This window comes from Cariama cristata, unplaced genomic scaffold, assembly GCF_000690535.1.
Source record: "Cariama cristata isolate BGI_N322 unplaced genomic scaffold, ASM69053v1 scaffold5922, whole genome shotgun sequence".
Taxonomy (NCBI): domain Eukaryota; kingdom Metazoa; phylum Chordata; class Aves; order Cariamiformes; family Cariamidae; genus Cariama; species Cariama cristata.
In genome coordinates, this window is record NW_009602005.1 from 96,042 (window position 1) to 112,546 (window position 16,505).

The 16,505-nt window shown below is 34.3% G+C and overlaps 1 protein-coding gene across 1 annotated transcript in view; it reads left to right on the forward strand.

Annotated features, from left to right (window-relative positions):
• LOC104157261 (ryanodine receptor 3) overlaps nt 1-16,505 on the forward strand; it is a gene marked incomplete at its 3' end in the record, with an annotated part of 118,201 nt that overhangs the window by 90,246 nt on the left and 11,450 nt on the right. The window contains exons 53-58 of the mRNA XM_009694544.1: nt 4,479-4,609; nt 5,945-6,265; nt 7,614-7,854; nt 9,364-9,451; nt 9,560-9,652; nt 13,609-13,623. Of these exons, the coding sequence (XP_009692846.1) occupies nt 4,479-4,609; nt 5,945-6,265; nt 7,614-7,854; nt 9,364-9,451; nt 9,560-9,652; nt 13,609-13,623 (889 nt within the window). The remainder of the gene's footprint in view (nt 1-4,478; nt 4,610-5,944; nt 6,266-7,613; nt 7,855-9,363; nt 9,452-9,559; nt 9,653-13,608; nt 13,624-16,505) is intronic.

Below are 16,505 nucleotides of genomic sequence, written 5' to 3' on the forward strand. Positions count from 1 at the left end.
TTTCCATGGGTTGCCATTAATGTTCCCAAAGTTTGGCTACTGCATGTTGCTGTGGTAAGTAGGCTGAGTACTAAGTAGACTGTGTCTGTCTCACACCTAAGTGTTTACAGAGTTCTCAAAATAGTTGTCCTGAACATAAAATCCTGAGCATGTGTTAAGCGTTCTGCCAGCCTTCAGCTCTACAAAGGAAACCACTTTACCAGTTACTTGCATTTTAAAAAGAGTGAGGTCTACAATTCTATTAAGCATCTAGTCACTATGATACGTTCCAAGCCCTGGATTTTAGATCCTTTTCCGTTAAAAGAGGCTCATATCCATGTCTGCTCCTTCAGAACCCTAATTGTTGGTCTGTCTATCACAAGACAGGAGCTGAGGTGATCTTAACCTTTCCTTATGCTTCTGAAGGCTTTAGGTTAGGCACTTTTAATGATCTTTCTTGTAATGAAAAATTTAAGACCCACAGGGCCTAAGAGAGACTAGACTGGTGGAAATACAACTCTCTAGTCTGGTAAGGAGAGGCTTTGCCTTGTATGAGGAATGATGATCTCCGCTCCCCTCCTTCCAGAGTTTATTCAGTAATTCATGCAAAATGCAAGAGCAGTCTGATGGAGACAATGTCTCTTTCCTCCCATTCTGCATGCATGTACATGTGTGCATGAGCTCATTCTTGTGTATGTCTGCATTCAGTCATTTATATGGCCATCACTAAATCACAAAGCTATACTTTTTCTTTCTGCTCTTTCTGAGCTTTAAAATCTTAAGTACTCTTTGACACATATCTGATAGGTAAAATAGGAAGTGCCTTACCCCTACTCTTAACTAGCAGTCAGGGTCTTCTCACAGGAAATAAAAGGTGATTGTGTTTGAGTTGCTTTTTGATGAGAAAAGCACACATCACAGGCCTCCACTTGATTGGCAAGAGCTATAAGCACTGGACAGTTACATTAAATGTTGATATTGGCAGCATCACCTTTTCCCACTACAGTTGTCTTCCTAGAAGGGAAGAGTGATCAGATATATCTGAGGAAATGAATTGGTCTCCTAAGGCTGGGTGAGAGGTTTCCAACTGTGGATTTCACTTAGTTTGATTTTCACTAGTCTCACTCAAGCTTTTAAATTAAGGCTGTGGACAGACATCAGTGTCTAGGTGGGAGGTAGGATTTCAAACACAATACTCAATATTTCAACAAAACTTAGAAGTGAATGATTGAGCTGACCTGAACTGTTATTCAGGTTAAACAATGCTCGGATTTAGGATCAAAGTGCAGTTTTTCTCCTAGTGGATTTTGGCGGGGACATTAAGAAGTTTTACCTTCCACTGCAGGATGAGTCATAGGTGAATATCACTTTTCATGGCTGAAATAGTTCAGCTGATTCTACAAGACACCTGGCTGCTGGAGCTCACGAGTAATACTAAGTTGAATTGCTGTTGCTGCCTTGTTGTGACAAACTTCCATTGTCAAGGGTTTTATCCTTTGTACGAAGAGTGTTTAGCTTGTGTAGGATGTCAGAAATGTTTCTGATTTCTCTGTGGACCTTTCTTCTCTAAATGTCTCAGTGGTTCATAAATGTTGAGGACTGGATGCAAAATACAGTAGTCCTTGACTACTTTGAGCCCTAATACTCTACTGGCAAGTGTCATATTATTGCTATAGGCATTCTGACTATGAATTCTATATTCAGCTACCCATTTCTTTTCATTCACTGTGTCAGAAATTTAGGTTCTAGGTTTGGGGTTGAAAACTGCCTTTTTCATTCCCCAAAAGTTTTATGTTGCTTTATGGTGTCTTGGTCTTTTCCTGATTAGTTTGTAGAAACACATTTCCAAAATATTTTTAGCACAAATGATGAAATATCTACATCAATAATAAGAAATACAAACTTCTGCCTAAGTTAAGAAGTCATAGAACTTCTTTTATGTATGTAGTTAAATATGACAAAATCAACTGCTGTATTCAGTCATACATACACATCTGGATTGTTCTGTTTAAGACTTCGATTTGACCTGTTTGAGGCTTCTCAAAATTAAGATTGCCAAAGATGCAAGGAAATCTTTTATAACAATGGTATAATAGGAAATGCTTCTTCATGACTACTATCAGTTGGTGGTCTTTTACCTTGCTTCGGTTCTTCAAAGTCTAGATTGATTTGATTATATCTCAAGTGTTTTCCACTTCCTCTAAGACTTGCACATCAACCTCTGACAATTCCTCCTCATTCTTTGGAGCGAATGGTTCCAGTTAGTTGTTTTCCTAACATATTTTGTCTAAAGGGTTAATGTGACTTTTCTTTAACTACCTTTTACTCCATTAATTCTATTGAATCACTCAGTTCCCTGAGTGATATATTTTACATTATTTGCTCTTTATGTCAGTGATTATGTACTCTGAAATTCTTTTCATCTTTTCTAATTTCCATCTTGCAAAAATTATAGGCTTTCCCTTGGTTTCTCATGTTTAGAATTTCCATATGACAGAAAATATTTGTGTACTTGGAGTAATTTTCTTAGCCTTGTTGTATAATTGTTCACCTCTTCTTTTGGCTTCTTGGTATCCTCCTTTCATATAGAAGACGGGTATGCATTATGACATTATGCATGTGATTAAAAAGCCTCAATGCATTTGATGTTAGTCTTTTCAAATTACTTTTTAATATGTGCTTGTGTACATATATATACATGCACAGATACCAAGTTTTTCCTTCTTGATCCAACAGAAGGCAAAGATGTAATTAAGTTTCCTTTTTAGGAAAATTTATGAAATATCTGTATATAATATTACATCTTTCATTACAATTTAAATTGCAAAATAACATTGCTGTACTCTAAAATACAGTAGGAATTCTAACATTATAGAAAATTTGGTTTTTAATAAAATGTTCTATGGTTGCTATCTGTGATACTGATGCATCATGTATTCTGTTGCAAAATGTACACTACATGAATGGCCAGAATGCAAGGAAAATGACATAGATATATATAGGTGGAGTACATAATTTCTTTTTAATTTTGTGGTAATTGATTTCTGCATTTTCCATTTCTTTGATGGCAGTAGAACAGTAGACCATAGTAATTCTGTACAGAGAACGAATGAGCATTCACCCTTGAAATAGAGTAATATTATATGAATGATGTTACATGAAATACCCAAGTGAACAAAAATCCTTTTTTTTAATGTTTTTCAATTCTGAAAGGCCATTGTGTTTGCCAATTTCTTTTGTTTCTCCTGCAACAAAAGAAGTTGGAGGGTATATAGTTGCATATCTTGTCATGTTCCAGCATGGTTGTGAAATAAAAATTTACATAGGCAGTTGAAGGTGAGGTAGTAGATGGGTCACAATCTTTGACTTTAGGTCATACAATGAGGAAGGCTTTGTTGACATGAAGGAATTGTAAAAAGATTGTTGTTATTCCTGAAAGTTGAACAATCGTGGAATCATAGAATAGTTTGTTTTGGAAGGGACCTTTAAAGGTCATCTAGTCCAACTCCCCTGCAATGAGCAGGGACATCTTCAACTAGATCAGGTTGCTCAGAGCCTCATCCAGCCTGACCTTGAATGGTTCCAGGGATGGGGCATCTACCTCCTCTCTGGGCAACCTGTTCCAGTGCCTCACCACCTTCATTGTAAAAAATTTCTTCCTTATGTCTAGTCTAAATCTATTCTCTTTTAGTTTAAAACCATTACCCCTTATCCTATTGCAACAAGCCCTGCTAAAAAGTTTGTCCTCATCTCTCTTATAAGTCCCCTTTAAGTCCTGAAAGGGTGCTATAAGGTCTCCCTGGAGCCTTCTCTTCTCCAGGCTGAACCACCCCAACTCTCTCAGCCGTTCCTCATAGGAGAGGTGCTCCAGCCCTCTGATCATTTTTGTGGCCCTCCTCTGGACCTGCTCCAACAGGTCTGTGTCTATTTCAAAACAAATATGGATCTTCAAAGGATGAAAGGTGTGTGCTATCTTTATCCAATCTGTATGTCAAGCATGTTTCTCATCATTTGACTATGTAAATGCTATAATGTGTGAAGCAAAAGAAATATATATAAAGAAGTGAAATCTTGAAAATTGATATGACTACCAAAACAAATTCCTATTGATTAAATGCATTTGCTCCTTGTTTAAACAAACTGAAGGTATAAGAAGAATATACAGTTACTAATCTATGCTTTGTGCATATTCTAGACATGTTTTCTGTAGTTCATAGTCGCACAGTTGCACTGTGGAGCAGTTTACATTTAATATAACATACTTGGTAGAGGTTGATTTTTTTTAAGAAACTGGGGGTTTTTTTACTACTGTAATTTCCAGTAATTGTATTCACTTGAGAAATACAATTTTTCAAAATTGTCAAATAGTTCCTAATGTATTAAAAAGATGAACTAAATCAGCAATAAATGTTAATGCTACTTTATAATGCATGCTGGATATTGAAAGCCTAGTGAAAGACTTTTCCTCTCAGGTAACTTTTAGTGTGTCTCATATACAGGCAGCGTCCTGCGCTTGGTGAGTGCTTAGCATCTCTTGCAGCAGCCATTCCAGTAGCATTCCTTGAACCTTCTCTCAACCATTACAACCCATTGTCTGTCTTCAACACAAAAAGTGCAAGAGAAAGAGCGAGTAAGTACTGTTCCTCATGCAAAAAAAAAAAAAAAAAAAAGGTGTTTGCTTCTCTCCTAGTAGTAATAGAAAGAAATAATGAAAAAACCTCAAATGTATGCCTCAGTAGAGAACTCCTACTATTGCTCTTTCATTACTTGTCATTTTAGCCTTGCCCTGCTTTGTTGAGATTGTGTTAACATTGTTCCCTAGCATATTTGGATATTTTTCTGAACATGATGTTTGAATTCTTTTCTGAAGCTGCATACTGTACCATTTGAAGCTTAATCAAAGATCATATCTACATTACAAAAATTTTTAACAAATTGTACAGTTGTGTTCTTAACTAGCAATATGCAAGAGGTATAATATCTTCTTTATGCGAACAGGAAGATTATCTATGTATTTTTGTTGTCTTGCCAGTACTCCAATACAGTTTGGTATAGAGAGCTCCTGACAGAATATGACCTTGATTCTGTGAAACCTTAATCCAAGGAGCATGGGTCCTTCTACATAGATTTTCTTCGCTTGCTTCTCTCTTGATTACTCTTGATGGACTCTCATATCTTAAAGTATTTCAGCATTTTCCTCACTGATCTGTGTAAGACTTATTACCTGCCCAAATCATTGTTCCTTTAAACAAGCAAACAAAAAAAGTAGGTAAATCAATTCCATATGCTTCGTAAATTTTTCCTTATAAAAGCAGTTATGGAAGAGCTTGTGCTAGCCCACCCTTCCTGTCAGCTCTACTTTATAGAAGCAGCAATGATGGAAGAAGAATTTTGCTAGAGTGACTGGCATTAGATTATGATGGGTTTTTAATTGCTGAATAAGCACCCTTCTGTTTCTAATACAAGCATCTGACACTGGAATTCTTTCATGGAATTTTTGTTGGGAGTTCATGAACTAGGTACAGTTTAATTTTAATCTCACCCATAATTTTGAGCTGTTTGTTTCCTTTTCCCTGAGGTGGATTTAATCTTTTGCTAATTGACATGGAAGTTGTGAATGATTATAGAAATAGTGGCTAGAGTTCATTCAATACTGATATAAGCTCTCAGTTCTGCACTGGGCTGCTCACCAGATAATTGCAGGACACGTTATGCTAAAACCATAGTTTTGTGGCAACTATTGTCTACGTCAGCGCTGTATGCACATCACCAGGAAGACATAATTTATGAGATGAGAGACCTGGGTATAACCCAAAGTCTGACTATAATTATGCTTGCCCAAGACAGTGACAGAAAAAAACCTGAGTGATAATGTTATTTGTATTTAGGGTTTAAACATAGATGAACATAGATGTTCTCTTTTATTTTGTTAATTAATCTTTTGATTTTCTACCCTTACTTGCAGTTTTAGGTATGCCTGATAGAGTAGAAGAGATGTGTCCAGAGATCCCTCAGTTGGATGGACTAATAAAGGAAATTAATGATTTAGCTGAGTCTGGAGCAAGGTACACCGAAATGCCTCATGTAATTGAGGTTATCTTACCCATGCTATGCAACTATTTATCCTACTGGTGGGAAAGAGGGTCTGAGAGTGTTCCTCAAAGTGCTGGGCCTTGCTGTACAAGGATAACATCTGAGCATCTGAGCATCGTTCTTGGAAACATTCTGAAAATAATTAACAACAATCTGGGAATAGACGAAGCATCTTGGATGAAAAGAATTGCAGGTACTCTAGATATTTTTAATAAGTAATTGTACTTAATAATATTTAATTACTTTGCTACACTTTACCATATTACCCAGTGATATAATAATAATAAATTGTAATTAAAAACGACAGGAAAAAAAGTTAAAGAGTAGATAAGTAACAATAAGAGAAAGATATTTTAATTTTTAAAAAAATTTTACTATTTTTATGCATGCATTGTAGCATCACCGTAAGCAGAAAACTTTCTATACAACAAAATGGATTTTGAAAAGCTTACCTTCTCTATGCACTGTATAAGGGCCTTAGCATTTAATTTGAAGTTGTGAATTCCACTGATTTTCAAGAGACCTAAGAACTGAGTATTGCAGTAGACAGTATAAATCCTGTGAATTCTGTTCATGAAATATCAAGACAAAAGGGAAAGAAAGTGTATATGGTGAAATAATTCCAGGAGTAACCCAAGTTCAGAATTAGTTGCTTTGCCTGAGTGACTGTGCCAGCTATTAAATGAGCAGAAAGATTTCTCAAAATGTCCTGTAACATTTAGTAGCTAGCTCGCTAAAGAAATTTTATCATTCATCTTAAACAGTGTAAGAATATAATATGCAATAAGGTGGTTCAAGAAATTCTATGTAAAGGTAATGATTTCTTACTAAATTGTAATGTCCCATTGGTACTGGGTTTTCAGTATTATTTTAAATACTTGTAAGGTCTTTAAAAATAATGAGGATTCCATTAAAATTTTGTAAGAATTTTGCTGCTTAATTGTAGAGACCACTGCTTGCAGTTTTGTAGTGGCTGCTTATCTACATAAGGAGATAATGTACTAGCATGGTTCCTGCAAGGATTTTTGACTCAGGTGGTCTGCATTTTATTACTCATGCTTGCACAAAATAGACCCATGATCTTGAATTAGTCATTCATTCTCTGCATTTTAGCTTGCCCAAGGCAAAAGAGGTAAGGGAATTCTTCCAGAACAGTCTTCTGACTATTTTCTGACATTGTATACAAAAAACCAACACACAAATAAACTCCCAACAGTGGGTTTTTTGGAACTTTGTGTCTCAATCCCTGCCTTGTTTAGGTTCTAAGTTGGAGACATGCAACTTGCTAAAACCATGGTAGTTTAACTGGCGTAAGACTGAAATATTCATAATCTGAATTCTCAGTAACTAGCTTTTAATGTCTCAACACACACAGTTATTACAAAGCTATATTCATAGTTTTATTAATAATTTTACGATCCTCCAGAAATATGTGAAGCAATATAACCTTTATGTTTTTTAGTACTGCAGAGTTCATATTAATACGATGAAAAACATCAATTGTGTATTAATCATAGGATTATCTATATTTTTATGTCTAGTTTATGCACAACCCATCATCAGCAAAGCCAGACCTGATCTGCTCAAAACTCACTTTATTCCAACACTGGAGAAATTGAAGAAGAAAGCTATAAAGATCGTGATGGAAGAGGAGCAACTGAGAGCAGATAGTAAAACTGACACCCAAGAAGCTGAGCTACTCATTCTCGATGAGTTTGCTGTTCTTTGTAGAGACCTTTATGCCTTCTATCCAATGTTGATACGTTATGTAGACAACAACAGGTAAACAAAAACTAATAATTAAACTCATATTTATTAATTAATGTACTGGAGTAATTAGAATCAGAAAGAGCCCAGTGCATTTAATGTTATGCTGACAATCAAATCCTGAGTATTTTAAGATTCTTAAGTTATAGAATGATGTACCTTGAATTCACACCTTTTTCTCACGTGCATTTGGCTTGCTTAGTTGTAACTGCACTATTATCATTGAGAACACATATCCTGACCAGACCTGTTATATATGCTACCACAGCCCAATGACATTACAAATGAAGATGCCTTTCAAAATTAAAAAATGGCTAAAACCCTGAACTGTTACTGAAAGGATGAAAAACTGTTTTGCCTCAATTGAATCATTCGATTTGTAGATAATACCACGAAGATGTTAATCTTTTCTGTTGGTTTTTTTAAGACAGAAATAAAAAGTGTTTGGACAACATTGTCTTGCCTTTGGAATTACCAGAAGTTTACTCCTCAACTGAAGGATTATTCTGTGCCTACATGTTCCCTTTCCTTTGTCTCAGAACATGACCCCACATTGCTCTTCAGAAGAGTATCTAAAATATCTATAGTATCTCAGTATCTACAGTATCTTAATCCTTTCCTTAACAATATTGTTCTTCTGTACACAATCATTGTCCACTTACATTTTTTAGGTGTTAGTACATATTGTGCTAGTTAGGAGCATTTTCATTTCTTACATGCATGGTCATTTATGCTGTGAACCAATTTACACTGAGAATTATTTGCTTTTTCTAGATGAACTCAAGGCTTTACTGTGTCAGACCTTGTTGCCAATGAAATGCTTCAAATTTTTAAAAAACACAGATTTAACTGGGCTGTGGAAAAATCCAACTAGAAAGATAGAGTTAATGAGTAAAAGTTATGATGCAATAATTCCTTCCATGTCTGCTGTCAGATGCCCACTTTATATATGGTCATATTAATGCATTTTAATTGAGAGACTTTTAAGGGGGCTGCATCTGTTTTCTGAGCATCCTTGTGCAGACAGACCCAGACTGAAGTTGTATTAGTTCCTGGATTACAAAAATAGACCGACTGAAGCAGTCAGTCCTTACAGTCCTTCATTTCCCTGTACTCTTCCTCCTCTCCCCATTATAGTGTCCTCTTTTGGATTGACACAAAGTTTTGATAACAAAGTTTTATTATGGGGGAAAAAAAAATAAATAAATACTTGGAGAAAGAGTTTTGCTTTTCAGCCAGGTCTATTTTCTAGTCTGGTTCACAGAATAGGCACAAAAACATGTGTTGACACCATGGGGAGGAGGAGCAGGCAAAAGGAAGTAGCCAGAATTAGGAGTTTTGTTGGAGATGAGTTAAACTGCCATGAAAAATGGTCTAACCATGGTCATGGAAAATTGAAGTGATTCTCATTAAATTCCAAGATTAACTATACAAATGTAACCTGATCTATTAAATAGAGATTGTTATATTCAGTTGTCTTGTTTTAAATGTCTTATTTTCAATTTCTCTTGTTTTTGTAATTAGAGCCAATTGGCTGAAGAAACCAGATGCAGATTCTGATGAACTCTTTCGAATGGTAGCTGAAGTTTTTATCCTGTGGTGTAAATCACATGTAAGATAAGATGTATACTTTTTCTTCCATTTCATTCTATCTGTAAATATAAATGTGGTACATGCAGATGAATTAAACTTCTGCTGTTTGGGGTTTTTTTATCTTTAGAATTTCAAAAGAGAAGAACAAAATTTTGTGATTCAGAATGAAATCAACAATTTGGCATTTTTAACAGGAGACACCAAGAGCAAGATGTCTAAAGTAAGTTAATAGAAACTTGTGGATCAGTTAAATCTTCAACATGTGTTCAGTATGTTGTAAGAAGGCTCTTAAAATCTACTCAGATTGCAGGTGCTGTGCTGGTAGAAGAAACAAAAACTAGTTTTGCTTCTTGATGATAGACATGACAACTACTATGCAAAATATAGGCTACGTACCTTCGAATTACTTATTAAATGTCTGCTAAGTAGTCAAAGACACAAGATTAAAATAGAGGTCTTGATTTGAAAAAGTTACATGTATAAGAGAATATGGGTTGTACTATATAATATGGGTTGTTGATCTTTCAGAAAAAAAGAAAAAAGGTAGAGTATTTTATAAAAGCAAGTAAAGAAATATTGGTTGCCTGATCTTTTTCTTGTGAATGTCAATCAGTACTGTTCCATCAACTTTGATGGAGGAATGCTGTCTTTGCATATACCTCTTTATTCATGCATACAGCATGCCACATGTGCACTGTTTTCTTGTTTCTTATTAATGACCACATTCATTTCTTTTTTACTCATTTTCAATATGACAAGATGCCGACATGGTGGCTGGAAAGTACATTTGTTACCTGTATAATAGAGAAAATGTATGTTGTCAAGGTAAAAAATGCCACTTCGACATTAGCTGAGGAAGATTACCTTACTCAACTAAAGCCAGTTGAAGTCTAATTCCAAATTAGTGTTGGTAAATGTAGCAAAGAACCCTTTATTTTATTCGTATTTGTAATATGTTTGGAGTAAGCCTGTTTCAAAAGTGTGCCAGAGAATTGGTGGGGTTTATTGTTTTGTATTTCACTATGTTTTGATCGTCTGTAACCTAGCTACTGTAAGTCCAACTTTAGACCATAGAGAGACAGATAAAATGTGCCATTACATTTCTTAATTCTCTTAAAAAATGTTTGCCTCTTTTCTGTTACATTTTTTTAAGTTCTGAAACTTGATTAAGCTAAACCTTGATATTGGAAAGTTTATAAGCAAAATCAACAGATTTTCTGCTCGTCATTAGTTCATGAGTGGCACTGAACAGCAATTTAAACTATATAGAGAATTGCATATTTGAAGAAAAGGAAATTTTTATGTGTTTTCTTGTTTTCAAGATGCAGCTCCTTGAAATTGTGTGATAGAATTGAAATGTTTGTGTTACCCTTGTTAGCAAGATGAGGAGTGGGCACAGTACGCACTATTTGATGATCAGTTGCACAATAAGTCTAACACGTAGCGCTGTACTTTTGTCGTCTGGCAATCACTACACATACATTTAATAAGTATACTTCAACATTTATACATTAGAATTAAAGCTTGCATTTAGATCTGATAATTTTTTTTAAGACTGCATAGTTTAGAATAAACAAGAAATTCTCTAAGTAACTGAATTTCAGGGTTTCTTATCAGGTTTGATACTTATTTATATCCTCAGAGAATAATCAGTAGAGGACATTACACGAGAGAACATTATTTTTATAATTTCTTGCTTTAATATTAACATTTAGCTCCGGAAGTAGTATGCTAACAGAAAAATTAGCACTTTCCTTTTTATTACCAGTTCCTTTTTATTCACATTATTTTTAGAGGAAGCAATCATATCCAGTATTTATCAAGCATGAGAATGTATAGATAACTGTGAATATGAACATCGGCTCTTAGCAGTTGACCCAAAGCAGAACAGTTTGGGGTCTCTTAAAGGAATAAGGCCCCATGCTGATCTCAGACTGCTTTAGACAACTGTCTGTCTTAGAACAGAGACTTAGTATTTTTCCTGAGATATGAGATACTGTGATAGTACTCATGTATAAGGTGTGATATATCATGTATGGAAGGTTCTATACCTTTACATGCCATATGCAGAAAAAAACTTGCAGAGGATGAAGGATTAGGATTATGTTATTTATCGGTAGCTTATAGCAGTAGTAAGAAATGAATCATCATTACAATCAATAAATTGATTAAGTACTGATTGTATTTTGATTATACAATATTAACTTTGTTAATATTTTCTCAAGTGAATGTATTAACAGCTGAGCAAGTTTTTTAATTTTTCTTTTCTGAAAAAATGGCAGCAGATTGCTCGGAGGGGAATGGTAAGTTAGAGAACTTTCAGTCTGAGAGAGACTGGTAATTCAGATTGCATTGCAATAACAGATTTGTGATAGAAGTGTTGAAATGGAGAATTTACACACATTCAACTCCACTGATCTGTTATTTCTGAACCCTTCATAGGTTTGTTGATAAAATAACATTTGGATTAAGATGCAGTGATGTCCTATTGTGTTTTGCAGTTAATTGGTATAAAAGACTAAATGTATACATTCACATGTAGGTAATAAATGTGTAATACATATGTGGGCAATTTTTCTGTGTAAGTTTTGGAATCTAAGTGAATATGTTGCTGGATATGTAACCTCAGTTGCTAAACACTTGCATATCCTACTGAAGTTTTATTTGACTGGCCCTAATTATTAGTTTTTTTGTATCTGTTTTTAAAAAGCATTTGGTTAGACCTATTATAGAAGTTTGAGGCAGTCAAAAAATCCAAGTTTGTATTTTGAAACAACATTGTGGTTTGTGCCCATTTGTAATATGTAATACATATTATTTGCAAATTTACGATAATTAGAGGATTTCATGTTAGTATTTTCTGCAAGAATTTTAGATCTCTTCTTTGAGACTATTTCAATTGCATAGAATAAGTTTCCTTTAGATATACTATGGTAAGTCATGAGTGGATTACTTTTATGGTGATCTCTAATAAATGAAATATAATCAACATCTTATCTTTACTTACCTTCAGTGTATATCTGCTGAGTCATGTCTGTGCAGCATCTACATATATCACGCAATTGAAATTTTAATTTAAAATTTGCTATTTGTCTGAATAAGGTATTGAAGATTCTAAGATGCTTAGCACTTAGTTTGATGATTAGTCTTTCAGTCTTTTTTGACTTGCAGCTGTTTTTCTTCACTATACGATATAAAAAGCTTTTAATAATAGCTTGGCTTCAACATTTTGAGGCTAATTCAAGTATCACAAGAAAACAAAGGTACTATTAGAGCTGTTACGGAAGGGAGGGCTTGTTTGTGTTTATGGGTTTTTCTGTTTGTTTTTAACCAACAGTTTTCTATAGTATTTTCCCATGCCTGGTCAAGGATCCTTTTGAGTAACAGTTGATTTTTTTTTGCCATTTTACCATAACTACATGGTTTTGTTGTTATCTTCTTAAGATTGCCTGACACAATGATAATATCGTGTTGACTATGGAATACATGTTTATTTAAGTGTATTTATGGTATTAGCATAATAAACAGGAAAAAAACCCTGTGTTATGTATGAGAGTTACAGATGAGTTTGTAATAGTGTTCTCAAAATGAGTACTGCTGAGACATACAAGCTTAAGTCAAGTTTTCTCTCAGGCTACCTTCAAAACAGTAATGAGCTATGTAATGGGAAAATGCATCTATAAATTAAATGCTGCAACTTCACAGTGATAGTTTGATTTCCATTGCTAAACATAACTGTTCTCAATCATGTTTTGGTGGGGAAAAGAGGTAGAAAGAGCTATTTTGGTGAAAGTGTGAATATTTTTCATTATTGGACTACCCAGAGTTCCAGAGAGCTTCCTCCTTTTAACAATATTGGGAAAAGATGCAGTAATTAGTATATTGATATGCTTACTTACTAGATATACTTCCTTATGTGCTGAAGCAACAAATGGTAGTGCTGAATAGTGGCAGATAAATTCAGAAGTTCAATCATTTAATAAGGATTAAGCTAAATAAAAATTATTTCACTGAAGATCTCATTTGCTTGTACTCTTACAGTCTATTGTTTTAGCTACAAACTTATAATATTTTTATTGTCCTGATAGCTGAGTAAGTTTATTACTAATTTGTAAAGTTATCATCTTTTCATCTCTTATACTTATGGTTTTTTCCCTTTATTTTTCTTTCATACAGGCCATGCAAGTAAAGGTACAGGTCAAAGTGCATGATGTGTCTTTGTTTTAGATTTAGAGATGATCAGGCTCCAAGCATTCTTTCCATTTATCATAGCAGTGGCGTCACAAAGTGAAGGCCCAGGTTCCGCCTGCTATAAATTTTCTCCAAGCTAAAGTGGCAGTATTTGACCAGAGCAGCTGAAATTCCCTTTGGCACTCCCACGTGTTGTTTAATGTGAAAATGTAGTAAAGCTACCTTTTGTAATTATTTTAGATGTACATTCTGCCTCTGCTGTCTTTCTGCATTCTGATTTTTTTGCTAATATATAGAAGCAGACATTGTAAAAGCAATGCCTCAGTAGAGTCGTCAGAAACATGTATTTCACCTAGGATATCCAAGAAAAACATATGGGAGAAATGTTCTATAACCTATACCCTGCCTGTAGATGAATAGAAGATTGTATTAGAACCTAGAAGTTTAAATAAGATACAGAGTTCAAATCCTACCTTCCAAAATTAAAATTATCTTTACTAAAGATGTCAGGTGTGACAAAACTTTTGAATAATCCTTGTTTCTTTTATGTATTTAATTCATTCAAAGCTTTTTTTGCCTCCAATGAACCATAGTTCATCTTCCTTTGCATCATTCATATTATCTTTTTTTTAATATGAATTTCTAATATGGACGATTACTTTTCAACCTATGGTGTGTTCTTCATGGATGAAGCAGAATGAACAGCAAGATGGAGCATAAAACCCTTTCATCTTTCCCTTCACCCTGTGTGCTGAGAAGAGTTTTTCCCTTCTTTCTCTTAATACATGATGCTGTTAAGAGTTTTTAATCAATTAAATTGGAGGCATAAGTTAAAAAGTGAACACTTGTGTTAAACTAATAGACCTGATTTCATGCTTTGCTATTCTGAAACTTCCCCAGGTATATAGAGTAGGATTTAATGAATGCTCTCATGATAATCTCGGAGAATTGAAGGTTTAAGGAGGGTTGGAAATAATAAAAATGTTAATTCCATGATCTTAACCAGTTTTAGCTGATTTTTTTTTTAGTATAAATAAATTCTTTCTTCTTTTTGATTGGATTTAATTATTATAAATCTACAGGAGAATCTGTAATTCTTTTTCTGTATATGTTTATTTAAGAAATGTCCATTTGTGTGTTTAAATCATCAGACAAGTAAGATCATTATGTGCTGTTAGGCAACCAGATTATATCATTCTTCCTGTTCAGGTCCTTCTAGCACAGTTAATTATTTAGGCAAAATATGTCAAATTTAATGCTCTTTACATATTAAATTAAGGTATTGTGTTTACTCATGTAGGTGCATATTAGAACTGGAAGAGACATCATTTTATTGTCATTTAGGTTTCTGTCTGTGACTCTACTTATGCATTCATCAGCAGGAGTTGTGAATTCACAGACAGCAGAATTTGATGGCAAAGGCAGAATGGAGCTTCTTTTCATGTTTTAAAAATGTTCAGGTTTTAAGATTCACCTATCTTGTTCATACCTAGTTATTAATCTCAAATGAAAATAAAGAAAATTGGATGTGTAAAATGTCCTCAAGCATAAAGATGCAGAAAAGTAAACCAATATCTCTCCTTCTTTTCCTTTTTTTTTTCTTAATATATCTATTATATATTTTGTTATTCCTTATTTGAGATGCATAGTGACGCCACTGGAATACAGTGATGCATTGTGGGATTTGTTTGTCCGCTGTCAATGTAGAGTACAAATAATGTCATTATTCTAGCCATTACATCACTGCTATTTCTAAGGCACTTCCAAAAGCAAAGCTTTGAGGCAAAGTACTCTCTTGCAATTGTTAGTTCCTTAAGAAAGGAAGCCACATCCATTGTGTGTTCCCTCTGACCTACAAAATGCTCAACACCAGCTACATACACAGAGATTCACCATCTAGAAGACAGAATTTGCCAAAATTTACCACTGAGTAGAATACATATGGCTGCCTTTTTTTCTTCCAGTGATTACTGTGATAATAGGGTGGTAATAATTGATACATAATGAATTGCAATGCATTCTGCTGTATCCTTATGTGGAACTACACAATGTGTTACAAAAAGTAGTCAGTAAAACTTAATTGACAGAGGGAAAAGGATGTGGAGGGTTAAATGCAAGCATTTGCTATTTTGTAGTGTTGTATAAGCCTGGAGGCCTAGTCCTGAAATCTTATCTTAGGCAAAACTCCCCTTGAGTGTAGTAGGAGTTTAATCTAGGTATAGAATTCAGAACTGGGCTATTTTTATGTTGTTGTTGTTTACCATATGTTCATTAAATATATGAGTCTGTTCTAAAGATTCTGGTTTGCTGTCTCATAAATTAAAAGTTGTGTGTGAAATATTGTTGTACAGTGTCTGTTGTAAGAAGATAGAGCAGATGTTACTCTGTTGTGCTGTTTACTTCTGTCTCTTTTGTTTTCCTATTACTCATGATTTCCAAAGATGCAGAAGACTTTATTTTTCATCCCAGAGTTACTTATATTAACCAAAGCCAGGGGGTAGTGCTTTTCCCAGAGGCACTAATTCATTGGTATTTTATTGCATTGAATTAAAGCCTTTTAGATACTAGTATTTTTCAGTTGAGACAAATCAAACAATATTAATTGATTCAGACCCTGGATAACTATCTTTATGTAAGTTTCTAACAAAAATGTAAACATCCTGAATTTGTCTCTGTAACATTGAAAACTAGTAGTGTTCCCTGAGACACACTCAGCTTTTTAATTTTAGGGTTGTTTCTGATTTGAGAGGTAAGATCCAGAAAATATAGTTAGATTCATATGTATAAATGCACTCAAAAGTATGTTACTGCTATTAAAATATTACTGTTACTGCAATTTCTGCATTGGCGCACACCTAAAGTATTCCTTTACATTTCCTGCT